Below are 26,078 nucleotides of genomic sequence, written 5' to 3'. Positions count from 1 at the left end.
CCGTCAATTCTATAGTACACAACAAAAAGAATCATTATTAGCTCATTTGACTTAATTTTTCTAAGTGTAGCCTAAAAACAGGCCACAGTGCAATGCACAAAAGCCGTAACTGATAAGAAAATACCACAATAGATGATATTTTAGCTTAAATTCATTGCAAAAACTCAAACCGTGAGGTGATGGATTACTGCTGCCATGAGATATTAAGTCATAATTACGAGATAAAGTCTCCATTATTTCTTCTTTTGTGAATGCAGTGATTTCCGTATGTCTGCCTCTCAGAGATTCATATTTGCGTCATCATTTCCATCTTCTGTCTGAATTATTAAATATATTGAAACCCTTCATTTGCTGAAAGACAAACCAGCATTTCTTCATCACTACAAATGTGAGCTGGTGTTTACATGTGCAAATCCAAAAACCTCATCCTCGATGTCTCTTGTGAAATAACACAATTAGTTTATGTGGGAATAAGTTTTTAGTTTCTTTAAGTGTCATTTGCCTTTTACAGCACTGTGAGCATCTACACTGAATTTCTTGTCTGTGTACATGTTCGCAAAGTCATTCCCAAAACACTCTTACTTTCTCTCAAACCAACATTTACTCTAATATAGTCTGATATTTTTAACCTATTCCCCATTGTCTAGTGTTTTATAATTTGTTCTTGATAAGAATAAATCGTATTTCCTGAAGCAACACTTCTCATGAATCTGGGTTTAAATAACACTGTTGCAGGTATTTCTAACCGTTCTTTACAGGCTGACTGTGGAAAGCTTGCGTTTAATGTAGCTCCGCTTGGTTTTTCCGTTGCTTCTGTCTCGACTACGTCCAGTCTGACCTGCGGTTTACCTTTCAATTCACAGAGGACGAAGCAGCGTTCAGTGAAAACGGGGTGAAATCTGTGTCTGAGCTCTCTCAGCCAGACAGCAGCCAGTGTGATGACGAGCCTGGTACGACCGCCTGAACTCCTCATGCCGTGAAGCTTGAAACCCAGCTTAACCCTTAATTAGCATGTTTCAGCTTGTGTGCAAACCATCAGTTAATTTCTCTCTATTTTTTATTTTTTTTTACGGTTAACTTTCCTTTTTTCAGAGCTCCGAACGGAGAAGCTTTCGTCTTATTTTGCAGATTTCTTTCTACCTCACTGGTGTCATTATTTTCAGCTTTCTAGCTCTAACCCGTCTTGATTTAATTTTGGGTTTTCTTGCTTTAAACCTGCTCATTTGCCTGACATTTATAGCCAGCTAGTGACAGCGAGCCACATGTAGCTGTGTTGTTACCACAAACAAACTTCAACAGGAGCCTATTACCCAGCGAACATGCAGAGTCACCACTCCACGGGCACAGATCAGCCACCAACATGGAAAATAACGGCGCTCTGTGCCTGGTAGAATTAGCTCCCCTCCAGTCTGGGTCAAGCATGCTTTGATCATAAATATTGAGAGTGACAGCTTGTCCAAAGCAAAGCAGGAGGGGGGTCGTCAGGTTGAAAAGCCTCCTTGATCTGTTAAACAGCTCCTGAGAGCGCAAACATAAGAAATACCACAACTGACCCGTCGCAGCGTCAGGAGGCTGAGCTGAGTTAACAAAGTGTCAGATTAGGATCTAACAAGTCTGATTTTATGACTGACTGACGTCCACTTATCCTGCAGCGGAGACGTCTGCAGAGAAAGGAGGCGTCGAAGCTGCATCTGAGCTCTCAGAAATAGAGAGCGCCCCGTGTGAAGAAGAGGGGCAACCTGGTATGCTGCCGGTTGTTGACTTCCTGCTTCTTTTCAGCTGCTTCTGCATCCGTTTGTAAAATGATAGTTTGACCTTTTAGAAATGCACTTACTTGCTTTTTTTTTTTTTTTTGCAGAGTTAGATGAGACGATTGATACCACTCTCATGTCTGTACAGTAAATGTGAAGCTACAGCCATCAGCTTAGCTTAGCATAAAGACTGGAAATCGTCCAAAATCCATCAAGCAGCACCTCTGAAGCTCATTAGTTAACAGTGGTGGGAATCACTTTTTTCCCTTGACATCCCTCACAGGTTTCATAAAGGATGGTGTTGAAGCTCAGTGTGGTGGCTCCAACCATCTTGGACTCATCCTAACTTCCAAATAATCTAAAAATGAGCAAAGAGGTGACGCGCTAGTGGAGCTGAGGTGGGCCGTGCAACGTGGCCACACCTTTGACCATGCATAGCTTTAAGACTCAGTAAAATTTAAAGTAGTGTAGAAATTCATCCTCTTTACAGTTGTCATGAATAAGGAAATAAGCTATAGAGACCACAACATTTTTTTGTACCCGGCTGTAAACGTGTTTTTTCTGCTTTAAAGTGAAGCATTTAAACATGGGGCTCTATGGGGATCGACTCGTATTTGTGCAGCCTCAGGTGGCCATTCAAGGAACTACAGTCTTTGTGCTAAGCTAACCTTTCAGGCTGTAGTCAAAGACTGTATATAAAAGATGGCTGTAGCCTCTGTATCCAAAAAGTGAAGCCAATTCACAAGTGCCGTAAATATGCATTTCCACTAACAGCCAGCAGGGGGTGACGACTCCGGTTGCTAAAAAAGTCCGATTGTATAAAGTCTATGAGAAAACGATCCTACTTCTCACTTGATTTATTACTTCAGTAAGCATTTCCCCAGTGAGTTTATGGCATCAATCATTAGCTTCAAGTCTCCTTCAATACAGCATGATGTTCATTTCATAAATTATGGTCCCACTGAAAATAAACCAAATGTTAAACCAGAGTGTGGTTTAGAGCTACCTTGTCGTGGTATTTTTATGGACCTTTTGAAGTACAGCATATGAAAAGTTAATGGGAAAAACGACAGCATTTAAAATATCACCCTCAAGTTTTGGTACTCGCTTGAGCTGTTCTTTTTTTAAATGTATTTTTTTTTAAGCTTTGTTTTGATAAAGAGCTAATGTGCATGACAAGAGAAGGAAATACCTATTCTGAATAAGTTTCTACACATGACTGATCAGCTGTTTCCTTGTCTTCATCTCCAGACAGATTGAAACACAAAAACAAAATGAACTTCAGGCTGCGTTAGGTAGTCTACAAACCAGGAGGTGATGCCGTTGTGGCTCGATCCATCTTTTATATACAGTCTGTGGCTGCAGCTCAATTATTTATCTTCAGTCTGCAGATATAAGAGTGGTATCGACATCTTTAGATAACAGATTAGAAATTTTATGACCGAAGCTGCCTGCTGCTCCTGTTTATGTTGTGACTGTAAAATAGAGCGTACTATCTGTTCCTTTTAGCATCATGGTTCGGAAAAGAGTGTGTTTTCTTTGGGGTTGTTTTTTTGGCTTTGCTCCGTCTTTTCATTCTTACCCCTCTCTGGCGGTTAATACTCTGCTCCTTCCAGAACTGCAACACGATCATAAGCAGACTCGAGAGGCAAACATGTCCTTTTTTTAAACAAAAAAATGGTTACATTCTGGCTATTTCAGAATGAAAGGAATGGCCAAACCACAGGCAGATTTAAGGCTCCTGTGATCTGTTAAACAGATGCACGGCTCCCAGTCGTGGGGAACGCCAGAATAATGTTGAAAACAGCTGAAGCACCACATGGAGCACCAGCTTCAGTGTGGCGCTGCAGCAGGATGCAAACCTTAAATAAAAGCTGTGTGGGAACCTGAGCGCAGAGCGTTTTGCATTTATCCATCCTTATGCTTTTGGGTGATATCTGACTTGTTGTTTGCTGTAGGCTTTCTGCATTAACTGAAGACATGCTGTATGTGGGCTTGTATTGATTTCTTTGCAGTGAGTGAGTGTATTAATCGGTCATGAATGACAGACTCGTTACTGACTATGCTCTCGTGTCTTTTTCATGTCTCATCGCGTTCAATCAGCAGCAGGAGGAGCAGCTTCAACAGGTAGGCTGCAGTATGCTTTTATTGATTGCACTTAGATCCTATTTATTTACTGCAGAGGATGGATATGAAAACACTTAGGGGCTTAGGTGGACAGAAAAGTAACCCAGAGGGAAGGAGCTGCTCTCTGTAATCTGTTGTTTTATTAATATCTTCCATATGCTGTTAGTTTTATTATACTTTATTGTTCTGAGTTGCAGATGCTGTATGGGAGAGCTTGGAGTGTACTGCCTGAATAGTTCAGTCATAATCATTTGCAATATGCATCATGTATTCATAAATTCATTAATTACAGTTACATTTAAATGATACATTAATAAAAGTTTTTTTTTTAAAAGAAACATTTTAAAATTTGGCATTAGTACTTCTTTTTCATTGTTCTATCTTCAAACAATAAATTAACAATTATAACATTGAAATTATATTGACAAACACATTTTTAATTAGCATTTTATTATTATTATTATCATATTTCTTGTGATTCTTCTGTGTTCTCTGTTTGTGACTGCTACAGTTTAAACACCTTATCAATTTAAAGAAATGCATCAACATTAACAACAGATCTGCAGAGGTGGTGGAGACCAAAAACAGAGCAAAAAGAGACTTTATGTTGGCAACTGTTTGCCACACAGACACTGTTACAGACTAATGGGTGAATATATTGACGAATTTAGCAGCTTCAGAGGCAGATATTTCCCTTTGGAGTTGGTGGAGACCAAAAATAGAGCAAAAAAGGGATTATGTTGACAACTTTGGACAGTCAGAGACTAGCTAGTGAACATAGTGACACATTTAGCAGCTTAGGAGCCATATTCCCTTTGGAGTTGGTGGAGACCAAAACAGAGGTAATATTGGCATTTGTTTACAAAGATGTTTTAAACCTTTTAGAGGCGATAATGTACGTGTCAGTGCTGCTTTAGTGTAAAGACGTTTCACTTTAATTTCAAGATGTCAGTGTAGTTTGCCCCCAGAAATATGAAAGCTCAGTCACTGATGGGGGTTACAAGCCCTCTGATTGGTCAGCTGGTGTGTCTGGTAGGAGTCCAGCCAATCAAAGCTCTTGCTGCTGCTCTGTGGAATAGATTTAATCTGTAGGCAGCATGGCCTTTACATCTTAAACAATAAATTAAAGGAACTCTGAGGTAGAATATCATAGACACATAATGTCTGTATATATACTTTATATCAGCAAAACTTTAAAATTGAATTTTGTGAAGTCTGAAGTTTAACTACTACTTAGCATTTAATTCTAGAAATTCACTTGAAACGCTTTCTTGAAAATATATAATGATGTATTGTGTTAAGCTGAAAAAGATTCTGGTGACACACTCCAGTAAAAACATACTATTCACAGCTCCTCAGTATTTTGAAGACATTTCTTGGGAGGGTTACATTATTTTAAGCTGCCAGAATCAGTTCAGCGAGACTTCATATCACATTTTAATCACCTTTTTTGACAATGAAAATGCATAATTCAGTGGTCTGTTCATTATGTTCACTGGAATGCATCATCTCTCCTCTGTCACCCCAGTGTGATGCATTACTGTCCATTTCTGTCTCATTTTGTGTTGACAGGTTGTTTTTTTTCCACCATTAATCACCTCTCAGTTCATGGTCTTGCATCATCACCTTTTGTATCTCTCTGTTCTTGGTGTTTTTCTGGTTAATGAGAGTCTTTTGTTTTCCCTCATGGTCATCACTTCTTCACTTCTGTAATTATTTTTTGTTTCAATGGGGAGATGGAAAACGAGTGCTGTGAAATGTCATCATTAATCTGCTTTCCAAACAAATTAGCGAGGCCTGGTACTGGAGTCCGCAGCGAGTTCGAATTTGCGAAGCCTGAAGTGCATGGAGCCGCCGGGAAGGGCGTTGACTTCTTGGGAGCTTCCTGCCCTCCGGACCCAGGAAGCACGGCAGTGGGGGAGTGTGGGAAGAGGCTAAGTGACTCTTTATGGGCCTCCGAAGACCTCAGCTGCGCGTCGGAGATTAGACGCAACGTGCAGGCCGGCAGGGGGAGTCCTGAGTGGACGGGAGCTGTGGATGCTCAGAGGGCGATCAGCCTGGACGCCTCCGAGTGCCTGACCGAGATGAACAACCTCTCTGGGACGTTTTTAATCCGCAGCACCGCTTTAGAAGACCTGACATCCATCGGAGATAGAGCACGAGAGGGAGAGCAGCCAAAAGATGAACTGCCTGCTGACGGGGCAGGTTTACAGTCCTGCAGTGACTCTGTGAGCAAAATACTCACGTCAGAAACTAAACAGCCATCTCACTCACACAGTCTGTCAGAGTCTAGCGTTGAGTCCCATTCAGAAGACCCTCATCCAGCTCTCGGCAGTCGGAACATTTCCGACAAGGATCGTCTTTTTACCAAATTGCCATCTGACACGGCAGCCCAAAACAGCGGTGACTCATCGGCACATAGGGCCAGCTATTCAGAGCCTGACATTTCTAATGACTCAGAGATGAGGAGCAGTGTGGTTCAGACCACCGGCACCGCTGAGCTCCAGAAAACTCCCCCCCAAAGCACCGCGGCCAGAAAGTCATTGGTGCCGGTCGCTATTTTCAAAGGTCTGTTTGCTGTCATGTTCACCAGTTCAGAACCAGTCCTCCTCAGTTACCTCCTTCCACTTGTTTGATTTACAACGCAGCTTCTACTCTCTGTTATGCAGCACTCTCCCTCCGAATATTTTCTCCGGACGTTAACTTTGACCTGAGGAGAAGCTTGTTGTCCTCCCTCCCCCACTTTAGCTTTTGGTTTCATCTCTCCATCTCTGCTCACTCTGCCGGTTATGCAGCCCCGAAAAGCCACTTTTTGGTTTTACACTTGCACTCGGTGTGCATTATGTGTCACTCTGCATGCTGCATACCCAACATCACTGATTTCACTTCTTTTTTTTTTTTTGCCATGAGAATGTGTTCAGGCACACTCGGAAGCAAAAAGCTTAACTTATTGCACTTGGGTGGATAAAATTGAAAATTACAGATATCAAGCTAAAAAAAAAAAATGGGACAAAATCTAAAGTTTGTTTCTTTTTGCTTTTTTTGTAGCTCAAGCAAAGATGGATAATGGAGATAAGGTATGTGACCAAGAGCATCACTGAAGTTGTGTCTCATTTCTTTTATCCCTCTGCTGTTAACGGATCATTCTGGTTTATTAAAATTTGGGTCTTGTTTTAGTTTAGTTGCCAGAACAACAAGCACGTTTAGCTGTTAAAACAAAGGTTAGACTTAATCATTTGTAAGACAAAATGAAGTTCAAATGTCCTAAACTGTCACTTTCTGCTTCATCTTGGACGTGAAGGTGTGCGATTTTCTTACTTGTTTACAGCTTGTGTGATTGTCCAGTGCCTAAATCGCAGGTCCAAAGGCAGGAGTTGCTGTAAAACATTTCTGTACCATCTGTCAAAATTGGCTTCTTTGAATCATGACAACAATGCCTGAAGGAAAAGTTTGACATCTTTGGAAATAGACTTTTATGACTGGGAGGTACTTGAAAAGATTAACACCACTCTTAAGGCTATGTGTTTAAAGATCCCATACTATGCTTTTTGCCGTTCCTTCAGTGTTGTATAGCTGTTTTTTTTGTGCATGTGAAAGGTCTGCAAGCTTTCAAAGCCCAACGTCCACACCAAAGTACTCACAGAAAACTCCTTACCTGCCTGAAATGCCTCATTTGAAGTCCAGGCTTCTCTTTCGTCACTTGTCTATGTCACAGTGTAGCACATTTGAATAACGCCTGCCGAGCATCTAGCTTGGCCTCAAATAAGAACGAGCAGTTGCCTTCACGATATTTCCTCAGTAGAGTCGTTTCTGCTAAAGCCAAGTCCCTCTGCCTCATACTCAGAGATCTGCTGTTACAATATGTGACCGACGTTTTCATTAGGACAACTCACCGGAGAGGATTGGGTCTTTCAGGAAGGAGGGACAGCACCTAAAACGAAGCGTTTCAGACAGAGGTGCTGCAGCGATGTACAGTATGAGACAAAACATGAAAGAACGTAAACATATAGTAGTATACACCCCCCCAGAATATGGGCTCTTTAACTTCAGTCTAGCTTACCTTGTAGCATAAAGACTGGAAACGATAACGATTCTTGAAAGAGTTGTAAAGGTGCTGGCAGGTGGATTTTGGAACATTTTGACAGTCAGTTGTTTAACCCTGTTTTCAGTCTTTATTAAGCTCAGTGACCTGCATCAGACTGGTATCAATCTTTACATCCAAGTTGCTGCAAGACTCTAATTAACAGAGTTCCCAAAATGATTAACGGTTCTTTAAAGCAAGTGTTTTTTCATCTGCACAAACCTTTATCATAGTGGTGGTAACGGACAATCTGAATGAATCCATCTGTAGATTGTCAGCTGAAACCAAAACTACGATGGTGGGACCCAAGTTGTGATAAATCAGAACGATCCTTAAACGTCACATCCATGAATTAAATCCATTTCTTTTCATCATCTGTCATTTGTGAAATCATTCTTCTGTTTTGTGGTCGTTGTCATTAGATCTTTTGTTTTCCATTCATTTTTTTCCTTTTCATGAAAAAGACTCAAACCGCCACCAAACCAACCTCTTCCCCTAAAAGACCGCCCATGTCCGCCAAGGGCAACAAAACACAAGCATCCTCCCGAAACGGCCACAGCTCGATCCCTGTTAAAACCAGCAGCACAGGGCCCGGAGTAAGTACAGGTCTGAGTGCAGCTTAGAGTTTAGAGCTGGGTTCAGGGTGGCTTGACTGATGCTCAGCTTCCTTTACTGGCGCTGATTGAATCTTGTTTAAAAGGTCAGAGAAAGAGAACAACTGAGGAGGTTGTTCAGTCGGTTTGATTTCACCCAAACCTGATTTCTGTTTCTGTCACCTAACATTTCCACTAACCAAAGCCTCGTCCATTCCTCACTGATTACACTCATTTGCAAGATTTGTGTGATTACATGTCTTGCTTACTGTCGCCTGTCTCGCACTTTCGTGAAAGTAGAATCAAAGCAAGTGCAGCTTTGCCAAAGTAAGAACAGCATCTCTGCTGGAAACTAAACCGTGTTGTTGATTTCAGAGTGGTGCAAAGCCTCAGACCCCAGGAGCCAAAACTGGACGAACTGCAGCTCAACCAGGTACAAACTGAGGACTTCGCATTGATTTAACTTTAATTTTGTTTTATTGATTTTCTAAGGACTAAGATTTAAACATTACTTATGATGTGTCATATTTTTTGTGATACAGCTAGTGCCAAGAAACCCCCCACTCCAAAAAATGAAAAAGGTAAAAAAAAAATATAGCGAATCATTAGAGATCACTTCCAGCCTCGCATGGCCATGAGACCACAGTCTGATCCTGAATCAAACTTGGTCAGCTTTTAGTCAGCACAGCTCCTAGTTTGTAGTTTGTTGTTGTTTGATTATTTCTTTTATTTTCCTTACGTCAATGGCTCGACATGTTTCAAACCTCCTGACATAATACTTCTCCAATTGCTTAAGATGAAAAGAGTGGACAAAGCAGCCCTGGTACCCCTAAATCCCCCTCTAGCCAAGCGCTCTCGGCAAAGGCTGCAGCTGAGGCCAACAAAGTAAAGAAGATCGCAGTGGTTCGCTCTACGCCCAAATCTCCGGGATCGCTGAAGAGCCGTCCGCCGGCTCCTCTGGCCGCCGCCGCAGGGCCGATGCCAGACCTGAAGAACGTCAGGTCCAAGATCGGCTCCACAGACAACATCAAGCACCAGCCAGGAGGTGGAAAGGTAACCTGACTGTGACTCCAGCTGTTTCACTGAGTGCACCTCGTACAACAAACAGTCCCAGACTCTGCTGCAGTTAGCAGATGAGAGTTTTATCGCGTTTAAGCAAACATGTTTTGAGACAGCTGCTCTGGAAGGAGGAATGATCTTACTGGCTGTGGTAAACCATCAGTAGGCAGATCCAGAAGTCTCCCAGAAACATGGTTACAAAAAAATTACACCAAAATGATCCAAAATTACTCAAATTCATCCAAATGTTCAGTGTTCAGACTGTGACACCTGGATGGATGCAGAACTACATAAATCAACTAACTGATAATCATCAACATCCCTATGTTAATGATTATCAGTTAGTTGATTTATTTATTTAATCAATTAAAAAAATGTAACCAATAAGGCAGAAGGTGAAGGACGTGCGTGTCAGAACATGTGATGTAGATTAGCTGTAGTACCTGGCTGGCTACACGGTGGACACTTCCTGTTTAATGATATAAGAGACTGCAGAGGACTTTGGCTACAGTCAGGTCCATGATGGGGATCAGAGAGCGTTGTGGGGGTTTAGTCAGCAATGGGTCACCATGACAAAGACTTGTGTGGCTATTAATGACTTTCAACCAGCGTTACTTTATTCACTGCAGAATCTACTAATTTGTCACCTCTAAACTGAATGGATATTGCTGCCACATCACTCACAACAAACATTACATGTCTTGCCTTAACAGCAGCGCGAAGCAGGTAATTATATCAGATAATTAGCCTAAATTGACTGCTTTTGTTACTCTGTTACACAGAATTTAAAGGTTAGTGTTGGATCCTATCTCGGAGTAATACTTTTTAATATAGTTATCTTCATGAAGTAGGATGTATCGATGATGTCAGAAATAGATATTCACATGTCTTACTCAGAGTACAAGTCAAAGGCTGGATGCGTAATAGTTTTTTATGCTTACGGTTTAAAAGGTGTAGCTATTGACTGCATGTAAAGATGGACAAACCCGTTACTCATCGCTTTTCTCTGGCCGTCACATCTTGGCAATGCCTGACTCTTTAAGTCCCTTCTAATCCATAAATGAGCACAGAGGCGTAGCATGAGTGGAGCTGGAGGTTGAAACGTGGCATGAAAGCTGTCATGACCTTAATGAGGCCAAACTTTAAACCTTAATGCAGTTTAACTGTTGTGTAAATTGTATAAATGAGTTGTATAAAAATTCACTCCACATACAGCTGTCATGAACTGGAAAATTAGCTAAACAGACTAAAAATGTTTCTTATACCAGGCTGTAAACATGTTTATTTCTGCTGTATAGTTTTATATTTTAACATGGGGGTCTGTGAAGATTGACTTGCTGTTGGAACCAGCCTCAAGTGGCCATTCAGGGAACTGCAGCTTTTGGCTTTTCTGCATCTCCATCAACCTTTGAGGTTTCCACTTGATATAAACTATATATTCCACTTTAGAATTACTGTTTCAACCATTTTCACACTGGAGACAATCTGGATCTGCTCAATCTTTGGCCCCGCCTACTGAGATCTGAATCAGCCAATCAGAATCTTTCAACTTTCAGAGCTGCTGTACCTCTAAAACAAATGTTTGTGGAACTCAAACTCCAGTCTGCAGCTTGTGCAGAGTGTATTGTGAGTGTGTGTTTGTACTTTTGTGTGGGTGTGTGTAGCACTAGAGGTCTATTTTAGCATTAAAAGCACTGCAAGTCTTTGGTCTAATTTTATTTAGGCTACAGTCACGTGTCAGATGTTTCACAGATGAAACTGAGAGGATCATGTGTTGTGATATTTATGGACCAATTTTTTATTTTTTTTAATAATTCAGAGTTCAGAAGAGAAAGATTTTATCTGGATATTTAAGTGGCACATAAAAGAAGAGAAAATGAGCCTAAAAACCAAACATTACAGTGTTTATTGCTCCTCGTATTTGGTCTTGTGTTTTGTCCTGCTCAGTATTGACCTGGTTAAAGAAATGAGTAGAAATAACTCAGAGAGAAACCAGCTTCAAAACCAAAACACAGTTTGAAGCATCACTCTCAGCCTGCATGTGGTTACACAAAGCACCTCTGCACGACTTAACGTCCATTTCTTTCAGGCTTCACTTCGCTCTTCGTCTCCACTCGCAATCTAAAAGCTGGCGTTTTCATTTTTCCAGGTACAAATCCTTGATCAGAAGGTGGACTATAGTAAAGTCCAGTCTAAGTGTGGCTCCAAAGACAATGCGAAACATGTACCCGGTGGCGGCAATGTGAGTAACTGAGGGATGAACTCAACACCAGACTCTTGAGTATCTCTGCAGTTATGATCATCGAAACCAACTTTTGGTAAAAAGAAAGGAAAATAATAAAATAAAAATACAGTGCTCTCCTGTAAGTGATCTCCATGTTTAAATCAGAAAATGGCACTCGTCACAATCTGCTCAGTAATCTTTAATAAGACACTAAAACATGTATGTATATTTTATAGCCCTTACCTTTTGCACTAAAAACTCCTGGTGAACTTTTAATGCTCTAAAGCTGGCATCTGTAACATTTTCTGTTTCTAAAAGGAGGAAAAAAGATTTTAAAGAAATACGAGACACAGCTTGTTGGGATTGCACTACAAGTGTCACATTTTGCACCAAAGTCATTAGAAAACCTCCCGTAGTTTCACACGTTGCTTCCTCGGACACGAGTGTGACAAGTTACAGATGGCAGCTTCATCACAGTGAGTCCAAATATGCATAGCTCTCCTCCCTTTTAACATCCTACTTCCTCCTTTTTGGGCTGATCCCTTCCTCCTCCACTTCTCAGGTTAATTCCTAAAGAATTTTATCTTTTCTTTCTCTGCAGGTCCAAATCCTCGATAAGAAGCTGGACTTAACCAACGTCCAATCTCGCTGCGGCTCTAAAGACAACTTGAAGCACACGCCTGGTGGAGGCAAGGTGAGAGACCTGCTTGTGTTTGACTTCTACAATAGTTTGAAACTTCAGATAACACAAGTAGAGGGAATGTTTGTTATTGTTGCCTCAAATGTCTTGTTTAACACAAGGCTGACCTGCTGTGCTTACAGCAGCAGCCTCACTGCTCTCAGTGATTTGAAGGGTAACGGTCTCTTCCCCTCACCTCTGCACTTTTCCAGGTTAAAATACTTGATCAGAAGGTGGACTATAGTAATGTCCAGTCTAAGTGTGGCTCCAAAGACAATATGAATCATGTACCCAGTGGCGGCAATGTGAGTAACTTAAGGGATGAACTCAACACCAGTTTTGAGTTTCTCCGCAGTTTTTTAATCATCAAAACCAACCTTGTCGGTAAAATGGAAAGTGGTCAAAGTGTTTCAGAGGTTTTCAGAGTCTGACAGGAGTTTGCATCCAACCACAGCTGCAGAGGAATGTTTGGTTCTGCACACGTTACAAATACAAATATGAGAATATGAAGCATGTTGATGGGACGTTCTGCCAAAAAATGTCCTGAAACTACATGAAAAAGTTCAAATTAGTGGTTTGTGTCACACCTGTTGGGCATATCATCATGTTTGTTTGTGAACTACAGTTTCAGTGATCACTTAATTAGTTCTATTTTATTGGCTAACGTGTCACTTTGCTGCACACTCATGATGAAATAATCAAATGTAAGACGTTAATTAGCAGTTTACCGTCAGAATTACTGGTAATAACTTCATCCCAAAATGTCCGGTTTACTTTAATGTAAAGGAAGAGAAAGCATCGAGTCCCAGGTTGGAAAAGCTGATCAAATCGATCAAGTTTCTTCCCATCAGCTAACAGATTAGCTCAAATTATAATATACTGGAGAGAAGTTGACCAAAAAAAAGTAAGTTACACAAATGTCAACAGATTATGATTGGTTGTACAGTTCCTGGTGGATTTTATTGACATCTTTAATACTTTGGGATGTTTTGATCACAGATAAATAACTTTATAGATAAATATTTAACTCGCTGAACCGTTTTCATCTCACAGAGAATTATATCCGGATGTTTCTGCCACATTCTGAAAACCTCTGAAATCCTTTGTCAGCTTCTTGCGGCTCCAAAGCCAGTAACAAGCAAACATGGTCATGTGAAGGCATCTCCCCAACACGAGAGCCGTTCTGATCCTCACTCAGATTAAAAGTGTTCCCACCTCCCCTGGTTAGCTCTCACTCCTCCAACTCGTCCCTCCAGCATCTGTTCTCCCCTCCAGCTCTGGTCCTCATTCGCAGTTCTGCTGCTGTTGCTTCCTCCAGGATAACACTGTCTTTCCCCCCCCACATATCAACTTTCCAGGTACAAATTCTTGATAAGAAGTTGGACTTAAGCAATGTGCAGTCCCGGTGCGGCTCCAAAGATAATATAAAACATGTACCCGGTGGTGGCAATGTGAGTAAATCAAGGTCCGGCCTGTGACAAGGCTTCTTCTTTTTCTTGCTTCTACTGAATGCGTCTTCACAAAGGAGCACGAAACCTCCGTCTGTGTTCAACCCTCCTGACCTCGATGCTCCCGACACTCAGACCTGTTAACACCTCCTATTAACAGCTTTATCATTCAACTTGTAGACAGTCATGAGCATTTCATACGGGCGACTAGAGCAGCACTAAACCGTACTAGCAGCACTTCTCTGTCACTGGTTTCCACTTAGGAGTGTGTCAGTGCTGTAGTGCTCACACTGTTATGTAATGCTCATGGTCTCATGTAAGCGTGATGTTGAAGCTGTAGCACCCAAACTGGCCCCTAAACCAACATGCATGACTCCTGTGTGTGGATGCTTTTCTTCCAGATTTTTTATTTCATTTTTTATTTTTTTTTAGAAACAAACAGATAGATCCTAATGACCTCCCGGTGAAGTGAACTAATTGTGCTGTAAAGTGTGAGGAGAAGGAGCCTGTGCAGAGCAACAAAGAGTCTCTGTGCTGGGCCTCTCCACCAAACTGTGCCTGTTGTCATCAGCGCTGAGGTGACCTCAGCTCAGACAGACTGAGCGCTTTGTGTTTCCAGACAAACGGCCGCGAGATGAGCTCATTTTGCATCGAGATGCACGACTGAGAGACGCGGCTTTCATCTGCCGTCAACATGAGCGCCGCATGTTGACGGGTGCAGAAGACGACCGCTTAACGTTTTCATTAAAAAAGTTTGAGCCGCTCACAGATTTTAACACCTGATCCAGTCTGTCCTCGTGTGTGTGATCGGTGTGTTTCCTTGCTGGTGAAAAGAGACTAACAGGCCAGTTTATTGCTCTGTGTTTGCATGCAAAGACGAGCGACAGCGTTACTCTGCCTTAAACTGTTTCTGCTCTCTGTTCTGTTTTTGTTTTTTTCCTGCACAGATTCAAATTGTGCACAAAAAGATCGACCTGAGCAACGTGCAATCTAAATGTGGATCGAAAGACAACATTCGCCACAAGCCAGGTAAAACCTTCATTCAAAAAAACTGTCTGGACTCAGTGTCTGTGGGGTTTTTTGTGCTTCTGTCACATTTTTATTCACTGTGGGCTCATTTTTTACTGCAATATAAAGTCCTGCACCTCTACGAAAAGTGCCCACAGGTGTTAAAAAATCACAGCTCTACAGACATGTTTAATCTGTTTAAGAACTTTTGTCCTGTCTGCTCGGTGTATAAACACAACAGCTCAACCGGAAAATCCCTGAATTTTTATCAGTTGGTTGTAACCGAGTCATCCAGAAAAGTGCAGAATTTTTAGGTTTTTTTACAGAATCTGGTCAGAATAAACAACATATTTTCAGCTTTTTTTTTTCAATGGCACATGTAGAATAAAATAATTCAGATAAAATGGCAAATTTTCAGCTCAGATTGAAAGTTTCTTAACAGCACATGTTACGATAAATAGTCAAAGGATGGTTAGAAAGTTGAAAATCTGTTTTTACAGTTTATGGTTTTAATAAATGGTGTAATTTTGGTGCTTATCTTGAGGATCTTTTTTGTTTGTTCGCTTTATATAAAAGATCCCACCAGCAGATTTTGGGGTTCGAAAGAATGAAAAGACAATAACGACATTATTTGGTGACATTAGCTGTAATAAACAACAAAGTAAAGGTGGAGAAGATACCCTGAAAATATTGTAGGAGTTGATTTAAAATACATTAGAGGGAAAATGTTAAAAAAAAAAAAAAGTCAAGTTGTTTCTTCCTTTTCTGCCTTGAATCAACTCAGGACCCAGTTTTAGGTTTAAAATCCTACAAATGCTAGAATTTAAATGTTTTTAATGCATCTGTAATAACCTCATTCTGGGTGGTGCAGCTCAGGGCGACATATGAGCTCCGTGGCAGTAGTTTGTCAGCGTGGTGGTTTTTTTGCACAGACTCTAAAGCTCAATAACGGTTCTTTGTTCTGTTCTTGTTCAGGCGGCGGAAACATTGAGATCAAAAACGAGAAGCTGGAATTCAAAGTCCAATCCAAAATCGGCTCTCTGGACAACATCGGCCACGTTCCCGGAGGCGGAGCGAAGAGGGTAAAAACATCACAGACACACTACAGCTTTAAAGGAAAAAAAACCCAGCTGATTAGTGCGCTGACGTCTTCCTTCATCACATCCGTCATCTTCTGCCTGTCGCGATGCTCTGATAGGTTAACGCGCAGCACATCTCAGACAGAGCAACAACAACGAGAAGATCTCAGTTTACCTTTTGCAGTTTCACTCTCTCTGTCCTCCAACCGTCCTCAGCTGTAAATCTCCCAATAAATCAAACTATTTATACCCTCATTTTGCCCTACGCCTCACCTGTCAGGTCCTGTCTGCAATGCTGAAGGTCTCACGCAGCCTGAGGTCGACTGCAGGCAAAACTCAGGGCTAAGGCCTGTTTTTGTGCCTCCTCTGAGGGAAAAACAAGCAGTTTGTGGTTAAATGTCCAGCTTTTCTAATCCGACGTTGGAATTTAACATCAAGCGAAGATAAAATGAAGTTATTTATGTGGATAAACATTTACATACACATGATTTTTCATAATAATAAAATAAAAATTGTACAAAGCTGTAATGCAACATACAGCATTTCTAACCTTTTTCATACAGCAGCTACACTCTGTACACAACACGCCGTGATAAAAGAAGATTAAAAGCAAGACAGTAAAATGCATTTTTCTAGCACATTTAAACAGATTCATTTTGGGAAATGGGTTAATTAAAGGCCAGTTTGTTTGGGGATTTTTATTTGGCTTTAAAATGTGCTCACAGCAGCACCTGAGGGGATGTACGCCACGTAGTGATGCTTGAACCATTAAAACCATTTTAAAGTCACTTCTAAATGAACTGAGAGTCGGTGCAGAGGAGCTCAAATCAGAACTAAATCTTCAGACATCCCCTCACAACATCCACATTCCCAAACTTTTCCTTTTGCATGACAGTCGTCTACATAGATGGAGCCTTCTGCTTTATTTAAACATCACGTCCTGATTTCAGAAGCCTGGAGACGCTTTACCCAACTAGAAAAGCTGGAGTAAGAATTATGATGGTGTTAGGATCTAATTCTGGTTTCTATGATGCATTCTATGAAACAGCAGTGACATCACAGGTTCAGGGCGCTCAGGGCAGGTGCTGGGGCTCATTTAGAGGCTGCAGACAAACTGTGTCTCGGTTTGTTTGCACATTTTCTCTAAGTTCTCCTCCAGTTGCACAGTAAAAATACTGTCAAAGAAACGTCAATATTCGACTGAAAAGTAAAGACTGAAAGAGAGGACATGTAGAAAGAGAGATAATGAAGCACTGCAGGTTTGGATCTCACATTTTTTCTCCTTTAAAAATAACAAATAGAGCTGATAGACTCTTAAAGCACCAGGTGACCGTGGTGCTTCAAAATCTTTACAGGACCTCGATTAGCTGAAGTGGTCGAATGTTTCACAGCCACGGTCACATTAGTTTGAGGTTCGTCTAATACAGGGGTGTCCAATCCTGGTCCTGGAGGGCCGCAATCCAGCATGTTTTAGATGTGTCCCTCTTCCAACACACCTGATTCACATGATCAGGATGGTTATCAGGCTTCTGCAGAGCTTGATGATGAGCTGATCATTTGAATCAGGTGTGATGGAAGAGAGAAACATCTAAAACATGCAGGATTACGGCCCTCCAGGACCAGGATTGGACACCCCTGGTCTAATAGATCAAGTGAACAACACCCAGACGCTCGTGTTTCTCATTAGTAACCACGTTCCTCTGCTCCATGTAAGAATCACTTCCCACACATGCCCACTTCAGAGCCTGTACACATCGTCATCGCTCCTCATCGCCGCTTCGTCGTCCGTCTCCACCTCAGCCTGCGTCCCGCCGCTTCGCTTCTCATCATCATCATTATTTGCAGAGTTCATTTCTTCACATGTTGTGTTTGCATTTTGTTTTGGATTTTCCGTTGAACCCATCACATGTATTTTCGTTGCATGCCTTTGTCATGTCCCCGCTGGGCTCCTCTGCAGAGGGAGAAGGGGAAGGAAGCCGAGGGCAGCACCTCAGACAGCCCCTCCATCCCCTCCCCCGCTGTCACCCCCCCCCAGTCCCCCCAGACTGTCCCCTCAGCTCCCTCCACCCCCATCCTGACGAACCCCCTCATAAAGATTGAGGACTCCTGTAAGTACCGACAAGACGAGCGCCAACAGACGCTTTTCACACCTGGTTTGTTTAGCGTCACCGTACATCCATGAGAGCTCAGTTAGAACGTTAATGCAACGTACAAAAAACTGTGGTGAGAAAAAAATGATGATTGTAAAACTGCAAAACCAGCGGAAATATCGTTAAAATGTCAATATTTGTAGGTCATTTAAATATTTAAAAATGTTTTTTTAATTTCACATAACTTGTACGATAGTCCTTTAATTTCTGTGATTTTACAGACGATCTGAGTTTGAACAAAACTGGGAAAAATACATCATTGATCATTTTCAAGCCTTAATATAAATGATTATATGTAATTATACAGTTATACATAATATAACAAATAACAACAGATATACTAATATTAGTATTATAAAATATTTGTTTATCTAAATTGTTTAATTGTAAAGTCAAACACTGTAAAAGAATAAATGGTCTTTTTTTATTTTTATTTTTTACCTGATTTTACTTGATCTGTGTCATTTAACAAAACAGGGAAAATCTGTCAATCAACAGTGAAGAAATTATTTATCATTCCAGCCCAAATAGAACAAATAAAAGCAGATTTAATAATATTAATATTGTTATAAAATATTTGTTGATTTAAATGTTTAAAAAAAAAAAAAAAAAGGTCTCATTTTACAGTCAAACATTGTAAAAGAATAAATGGTCATTTTAAAAAAAATACGTTTGTACATTTAAAAAAAAAAAGTCAACATGTTAATAAAACTTTTTGTCTGTATTTTACAAGATCTCTGTAATTTAAAACAACATGGAAAATCTGTAAAATAACAGTAAAATTTTAGATTTTAATCCTTAATTATAGTTTTGTTTCAAATAACGGCAGATATTACTAAAAAATCATTAATGTTGACCTAAATAGGATTTAAAAAACAAAACAAAAAAAACAGTAATTTTACAGCCACATGTGTGTTGTTGTGTTTTACATTTTATACATTTACGAAACTTTAAATGCAGTAAAAAAAAAAAAACATATGGATAGATAGATAGATAGATAGATAGATAGATAGATAGATAGATAGATAGATAGATAGATAGATCATTAAATTGTGTTAAAGTCTATTTTATGTGGATTTGTGGATTTTATTCTATTTCAGACTAACAAGGATGATAATATAAAGATGACTTCATTTATAATTCAGGCTGAGCTGTTAGGAAACACTTCCCGGAGCTGTTTCGTCAGCAGGTTAATCTGCTTGTGCCGGTTGTTGTAAAGACCAAATGACACGGTGAACTTGAGCTGTCTGTAATCTGATTACACATTTACTGTCTGTACCTGCTGTTGACCAGCAGAGGGAGCTGTTCACCCTGCACCAGGATGCAGTTTAATTCATTCTTCAGTCAGAAATCAAATCAGTTGAAATAATAAGGCCTAAAATTACTCATATTAAACTATTAAAATAAAGAAATTCATCAACATTTCATCCTATTTTTTCTCATGATTTGCGGCTGTGTATAGTAATAATAATAACAATAATAATAATAATAATAGTTAATCCATGAGCGTATAAAATGGACAGAAACTGATTGAAGTCTGTCAGTAACTCAGTTCAGTGCAGTTTGTAGTGAATTTTCATTTGACCTGTAGAGTTCTACTGGCTGGAAATGACCATAAGACATTATATTTTAACTTTAATTCAATTTTAATACTTTCAAACCTTTTTACTAAAAAATGCCACGTTCAAAATTATCCATGAAATTGTCTTAAATATTGGAGAAAATGAAACTTCTCTACAAACACATTTCAGAGTTTTCTAGTAGGACCTTGAACTTGAAATTCAAGATAAGAACTTCAAATATAGAAACTTTTGTGGTTCAAAAACCAGATTCTGGCTTATTTAATGTCAGTATGTTATGTGAAATCCCAGTAAAATAATAAGTAATATAATTAAAATAGATTTGAACTCACGGGTTTTAGGGATAAATAAAATGTATTTTTTTCTAGTAATATTTTTAATACAGCAGCTGAACTTGTGTATGAAAGTATGTGGACACTCAAACTTTATGGAGCAAAAAGTGTAGAAATCACCAAAATAATGTCCACAAACACTTTACAAGTTAAGACCTAGTGTCAGACACACTCACTAGCCAAGTTTTCAGATAATCGTCACACAAATATGAGGTTAACTTTTGTATTTTCTAATATTTTTAATACGGCAGCTGCACTATTTGGTCAAAAGTATGTAGACACTCAAGCTTTGTCCATAAGGAACAAAACTTCATATAAAAAAGACTTTCTAGGCCTTCTGAGCTTTACAAATCAACTAAATCCAGTATTTTTTTTGGGCTCTTGCTGCAGATTGAGAGCCACAAACTGACCTTCCGCGAGACAGCCAAGGCCCGCACCGACCACGGCGCTGAGATCGTCTCCTTGGAAGACTCCCCCCACCAGCTCAGCACCGTCAGCTCCTCCGGCAGCATCAACATGGCCGACTCTCCGCAGCTCTCCACGCTGGCCGACCAGGTGTCCGCCTCGCTGGCCAAACAAGGCTTGTGAACGCGCCCCGACGCTTCCACCCTCCACCTCGACCACGCGACCACGTTAGAGGAGTTGTGACGCCTTCCTCGTTACTTTCACAGGACGTTTTTTTTAGCTCCCCCGTCACCGTTTAATCCTCCACTAACCCTTCCAAAACTGGTTTACTATTAGAGAAAAAAAAAAAAAGCAGAGTTAGGCCGACTTGTATTTACTTTTCTCTCTGTGGTCTTTGATCTCTCGTTGATTTCAACCTTTTGTAAGTGTCCCTTTAAGAGTTGAAGCACCCCAGCAGAGCAAAATCCTCCCTGTGAATCTGAGGAATGATCTTATCTCCACCCCGTTAATCTGACACCGTCACTTGGTTTCCTGTCACATCGACTGTGAACCCTTTTAGAAATTTATCCCGTCAGTGTCGCCTTCGATGGGTGTTCCCTGATGGCTTTTTTTTATATATATATATCTATATAAAAAAAACAAACAAAAAAAAACAAATTAACCTGGAAAACGGAGGGAAATGCAGACTGTTGGGGTTCGGATTAAAGCAGAAGGAACAGTTACAGGGTGTGGTGAGGGTGCCGGAGGGAAACCGTTTGAAAGAAAAGTAGCAAATTTCTCGTCAAGGCAGATTTAAAAAGACAAAAAAACAACAAAAAAAGAAGCTTTCAGACCTCACTGCTGTCTTTGCTTTGTGTAGTCCCGACATGTGCTGCACCTCCAGCTACTGTAGTGACTCTGGCAGGGCTTGTGCCAAAAATAAGACCACCGAGACCCCGGAGGAGCCTTCGTGACTGATTTAGCGGCCGAGAGGACGACGGGATCTTTCAGTTGTCGCTCCAGTAGCCAGCATCCCTGAGCCAGTCGGTCTCATTTCGCAGCAACATTTAAGCCATTAAAGTCGCCGTTTACTGTCCTCTAACAGCCAAGAAACACATTAAAAAACCCACAAAGCACAAAAAGCCAGTTTGTCTCAGGCCATATTTTTTTATTTTTGATTTTATTTTTCTACTCAAATTTTACTTTAACTATTTATATAAATTACTGTGTTGTGTCGTCGTTAAGTTTAATCGTGTAAAATCGTGGCCTCTTACCTTAAAAGTCAATCTTATTTTACATTTTTTTCATCTTAATTGTTACAACATGTTTTTTAAATATTACTTAATGTTCCTTAGGGATGCTAGTGGCTGAGCACATCTCAAACATCCCAATATTAGACAGTTAGCATTACAAGGCGATTAGCATCTCTTCAGCAGACAATAGCGTACGTAGGCTAGTCCCTGGCATCTGTATACTAGTCGCTTGTATCTCCAGGCTGGTCTGGGGATGCTAGTGACAAGCCAAGAGATGCTAATGGCTAATTCTGCTAGTGACTAGTCTAGGGATGCTAGTGGCTAGTATATAGATGCTGGGTACTAGCTTCGAGATGCTAATGGATAATGTTGGGATACTAGTTCAGTAACACTATCGACTAGTGTAGTAATACTGCTAACTAATGCACTGATGCTAACTCGTCTAACCAATTTTAGGATGCTAGTGACTCGAGCAGTGACGTGACTGGCTAATTATAGGGCACTGGTGACTAGGCTAGTAATGCTAGTAACTAAGTGTACAGATGATAGCTACAAGTCTAGAGATGCTAATGACTAACTCTGGGATACTAGTGACTAGCCTAGGGATGCTAATAACTAATTCTGGAATACTAGTGACTAGCCTAGGGATGCTAGTGGCTAATTTGGATGCTTGTGACTAGCCTAGGGATGCTAATAACTAATTCTGGAATACTAGTGACTAGCCTAGGGATGCTAGTAGCTAATTTTGGATGCCTGTGACTAACCTAGGGATGCTAATAACTAATTCTGGAATACTAGTGACTAGCCTAGTTATGGTAATGGCTAATTTTGGATTCTTGTGACTAGCCGAGGAATGCTATTCACTCGTGTATAGATGTTATTGGCTAGCCTGAGGTACTAATAGCTAGTGTAGTTGTGCTAGTAACTAGTGTACAGATGGTAGCGACTAGCCTACAAATGCTCATGACTAGTGTAGGGATGCCAGTGGCTAGTCTAGTGATACTGGTTGCTAGCCCTGGAGTGCTAGTGGCTAGTATACAAATTCTAGTGGCTAGTTTATCGATGGTATTCGCTAGCCTAGGAATACAACTGGTGAAATCTAGGGGTGCATATCCTGCTTTGAGAGTGTTTTTAAATCACGGTAAAGCCCCCAGTATATTTCAATTCTGGCCAAAGTGAAAAAACATAAAGCAGCAACATTGAACAAATCACATCGTGAATTTTTTGATCAAATAAAGAGATCATAAAGATCACGTCGGCCTCTCGAGCTAAATCAGTCGCTGTCCTCGAGGCTCCTGCAGCCGCTCAGTAGTTTTATTTCTGACACAGCTCCTGCGCTGTAGGTGACAAAGGGTGTAACCTGGATTAAAAAAAAAACAGAACAGATAGAGTAGAAACTTTGGTTTGTGTTGGGCACAGTTTTATAATCGTACTCTGTGGATATGACATGTATTTGATATGAAGAAACATTTGTATTGTGCCTGCTACTGTCGGTGTTGATTTTTTTTTACTGCTCTATTGTAAATGCGCTACAGCTTGAAGTATGAGGAGGAAAATTAACCTTAACGACATTTAAAGTGTAATTTTCATGGCTAAATTATCAGGAGTAGAGACGGAGTGAGTTCATCACTGATTACAGTATTTAAACGGCTATAAACTGCACTTACAAGGTAGATAGAATATTGTTCATCGCAGTTATTGAATATATCATGAAGTTTTAAAGCGAGACTGTGTAACTTTTGCTAATCAGACACAGCTGCGGCTACAAAATGCTAAGTTGTTGTGTAGCTAAAATGCTAAGCTAGGTAGACTCGGTAACATTTGCTAACATATGTTAGACTTAATGAGGCTACAGCAGCAAAAAATAATGATTTTAACTCTTGAATGATGTTTGACTGTTAATGAATCGGGCTCGTTTGTAAAGTTTGCGTTATTTCTCCTCTCAGAAGTTACATAGTCTCGTTTTAAAGGTTTGAACCCTTAACCCTGTTCAAAATGTACTCAGCCAGAATGACTGACTGTGTTGCGAAGCAGATGGATGGATGGCTGGATGTTGGATGGATGGGTGGAGAGGAAGGATCCCTGCTGAAGTGAGTAACGAGAGAAACTGTACAGCAACGAGTTCACGAGCTTGGGCGGTTTATCATTATTACTGTGTGTGCATCCGTACCTCGGCACCAATATAGAAGATTCATGAAATGCTCGAATTCCCTGCAAAGTTACAAAGAAAGCTGCATGGCAAAAGTATGTGGACACGTGAATGTTCAATGCTAGTGTGATTGTGACTCAAAACTGAGCGTGTTGCTGCTGTGAAATCAACGGCGAAGTTCTCAGTTGACGCACCAGGTCATCCTAAAGGTGATGGGAGGTGGTAGACACTGCAAACTCTACCTTTAAACAACTGAAGGACCATCCCTAGACTAGTCACTAGCATCTGAACAAGTCACGAGCATTCCTAAGCTGGTCATGGGCAGCACATCAGCGTTAGTCGCAAGCAAAGGTGTGCTGGTCAGTAGCCTGAAAATGCAAGTGACAAGCTTAGAGATGCTAGTGGTTAGCTCAGTGATGCTATTTTCTAGCCTAAGGATTGCAAGTCACTGGTGTAGTCATGCTGGTCTCTAGTCTTTAAACTCACTAGGCTAGGGATGCTAATGGCTAGCCAAGCTTACTAGCCACTTGCCTACCAATACTTGTGGCTAGCACGGGCATGCTAATGACTGACTTAAGAATGCTATTGACTAGTCTTGGGATGCTATTCTGTGGCCTAAGGATGCTAGTCACTTGCTAGTGATACTAATGGCTGCATCTGGCATTCTACTAACTTAAGAATGCTATCGATTAGTCTCAGGATTCTATTTGTTAGCCTAAGCATGCTAATCACTAACCTAGTGACATTAGTGGCTAGCCCTGGCATGCTAGTGACTTACATAGGGATGGGCTGGTCAAGTGCGGCCTGGGAATACGATTTGCAAGCATAAGAATGCTGGTTGATAGCCTAACAATGCTAGTGACATGTCTAGAGATGCTAATGGAGATCCTTGTGATGCTAGTCACTAGCATAGGAATGCAGGTGTTGAGCTTCTGGCGAGATAGGAATATTGATTGGTAACTTTGGGATGCTACTGACTAGTCTAGGGATGCTATTGGCTAGGGCTAGCTTAGCGATGCTATTTAGTAGCTATGTTAGTCACTAACATAGAGACACTAGTGGCTAGCCCTGACATGCTAGTGACCACTGTAGGGATTTTAGTGAGAGATTGACCCTCAGGTTGGTAAACTAGTTATTGGATTTACTTTTATTGGAATTAACTAAATTTTAAAAAGCAAACAAACAAAAAAAAAACTTCTGTATTACAGTAAAGGTGTGTCCACATACTTTTGTCCATGTGTTCTATTTCCTGTCGCAGCCCAGGTCTGTACCTTTTCAGTTCAGGTTGTTTTCCTTGTATTTTGTACGAGCTGGAGACGAATTAACAAGAACACGTTCCCCTGACGTTCATGTGCTCAGACGTCCTACAGCCAGTGTTCCTAGTGATTCATTATTCGCACTAATGAGTGAACCAGCTTCTTGCATGCAGCTCATGTGAGAGACAGCCGTCTGCTTGTTGCCTCCCCTTCACAAAGTGGTCTCTTTGTATATCCTGTTTATCGATGCTCTGGGTTCGGAAGGATATACCCATGTAGGATTTTTTAAAAGAAAATGTGCGATAAAGGGTCAAACCCTTTGCTCCCGGCTGTGTCAGGTTTATTTCCAGCGAAGCAACCAGAGCAGACACGTAGGACTTAAGGGTGTGATGCAACATTATCTGCATGCTCAATTGTTTTGCTCCAGTAGAACCACGTTCGTCTCGGTGTGCAGGACAGACGGGAGTCCATCCCGAGGTCACGTCGGAGGGGGTTTCTGCAGTAACAAAAACTCGTCACCTTTGATTTTGTTCTTCTTCTTCTTTGGGTTTACTTCTGACGCTGTACAGTTGTGGAAATGTGATTGTTCTCGTTATTGTGCATTTTATCAATAACTGGTTTATGATGATTCTTGTTGCTGTATATGTGTATTTGAAAATAAATGCTATGAAGTCACAGTCGGCGTGTGGAGGATTGAAATGTGAGAGATGTGTCCGAAAACCCTCCCCGATGTCGAATATCGGCATTAATAACCCTCTGAACTGGTTTGTTTTTGTTGAATAAACTAAAAATTGAAAAAATTAACTATTTATCAGTAAGAAACTATAAAAACAAGAAAAAAAAGTCAGATTTTCAACAGTTTTGTGCAGTTCTGGGGAGAAAATTGAGATGAGATGACTGTTGTTGTAAATATGCGCTATACAAA

The 26,078-nt window shown here is 40.7% G+C and overlaps 1 protein-coding gene across 12 annotated transcripts in view; it reads left to right on the top strand.

Annotated features, from left to right (window-relative positions):
* The window catches only part of mapta (microtubule-associated protein tau a), a 41,827-nt gene extending 15,997 nt beyond the window's left edge, over positions 1 to 25,830 (top strand). For 2 of the 12 annotated variants that reach the window (XM_008293614.1, XM_008293615.1), the window contains exons 3-16: positions 864 to 950; positions 1,653 to 1,742; positions 3,855 to 3,878; positions 6,927 to 6,955; positions 8,424 to 8,555; positions 8,928 to 8,985; positions 9,095 to 9,133; positions 9,349 to 9,605; positions 11,761 to 11,853; positions 12,437 to 12,529; positions 12,727 to 12,819; positions 13,873 to 13,965; positions 14,910 to 14,991; positions 15,946 to 16,626. In XM_008293614.1, coding sequence (XP_008291836.1) covers positions 864 to 950; positions 1,653 to 1,742; positions 3,855 to 3,878; positions 6,927 to 6,955; positions 8,424 to 8,555; positions 8,928 to 8,985; positions 9,095 to 9,133; positions 9,349 to 9,605; positions 11,761 to 11,853; positions 12,437 to 12,529; positions 12,727 to 12,819; positions 13,873 to 13,965; positions 14,910 to 14,991; positions 15,946 to 16,271 — 1,496 coding nt within the window. In that variant the 3' untranslated portion in view covers positions 16,272 to 16,626. Of the gene's footprint in view, positions 1 to 863; positions 951 to 1,652; positions 1,743 to 3,854; positions 3,879 to 6,926; positions 6,956 to 8,423; positions 8,556 to 8,927; positions 8,986 to 9,094; positions 9,134 to 9,348; positions 9,606 to 11,760; positions 11,854 to 12,436; positions 12,530 to 12,726; positions 12,820 to 13,872; positions 13,966 to 14,909; positions 14,992 to 15,945; positions 16,627 to 18,006; positions 18,158 to 20,501 lie in introns of those variants that run through there. The other 10 variants (XM_008293616.1, XM_008293626.1, XM_008293618.1 and 7 more) reach the window with 10 other exon arrangements.
* Positions 25,831 to 26,078: the final 248 nt, after the last annotated feature.

This window comes from Stegastes partitus, unplaced genomic scaffold (assembly GCF_000690725.1).
Source record: "Stegastes partitus isolate 25-593 unplaced genomic scaffold, Stegastes_partitus-1.0.2 Scaffold898, whole genome shotgun sequence".
Lineage (NCBI taxonomy): Eukaryota > Metazoa > Chordata > Actinopteri > Pomacentridae > Stegastes > Stegastes partitus.
This window is presented reverse-complemented; position numbering and strand designations above follow the sequence as displayed.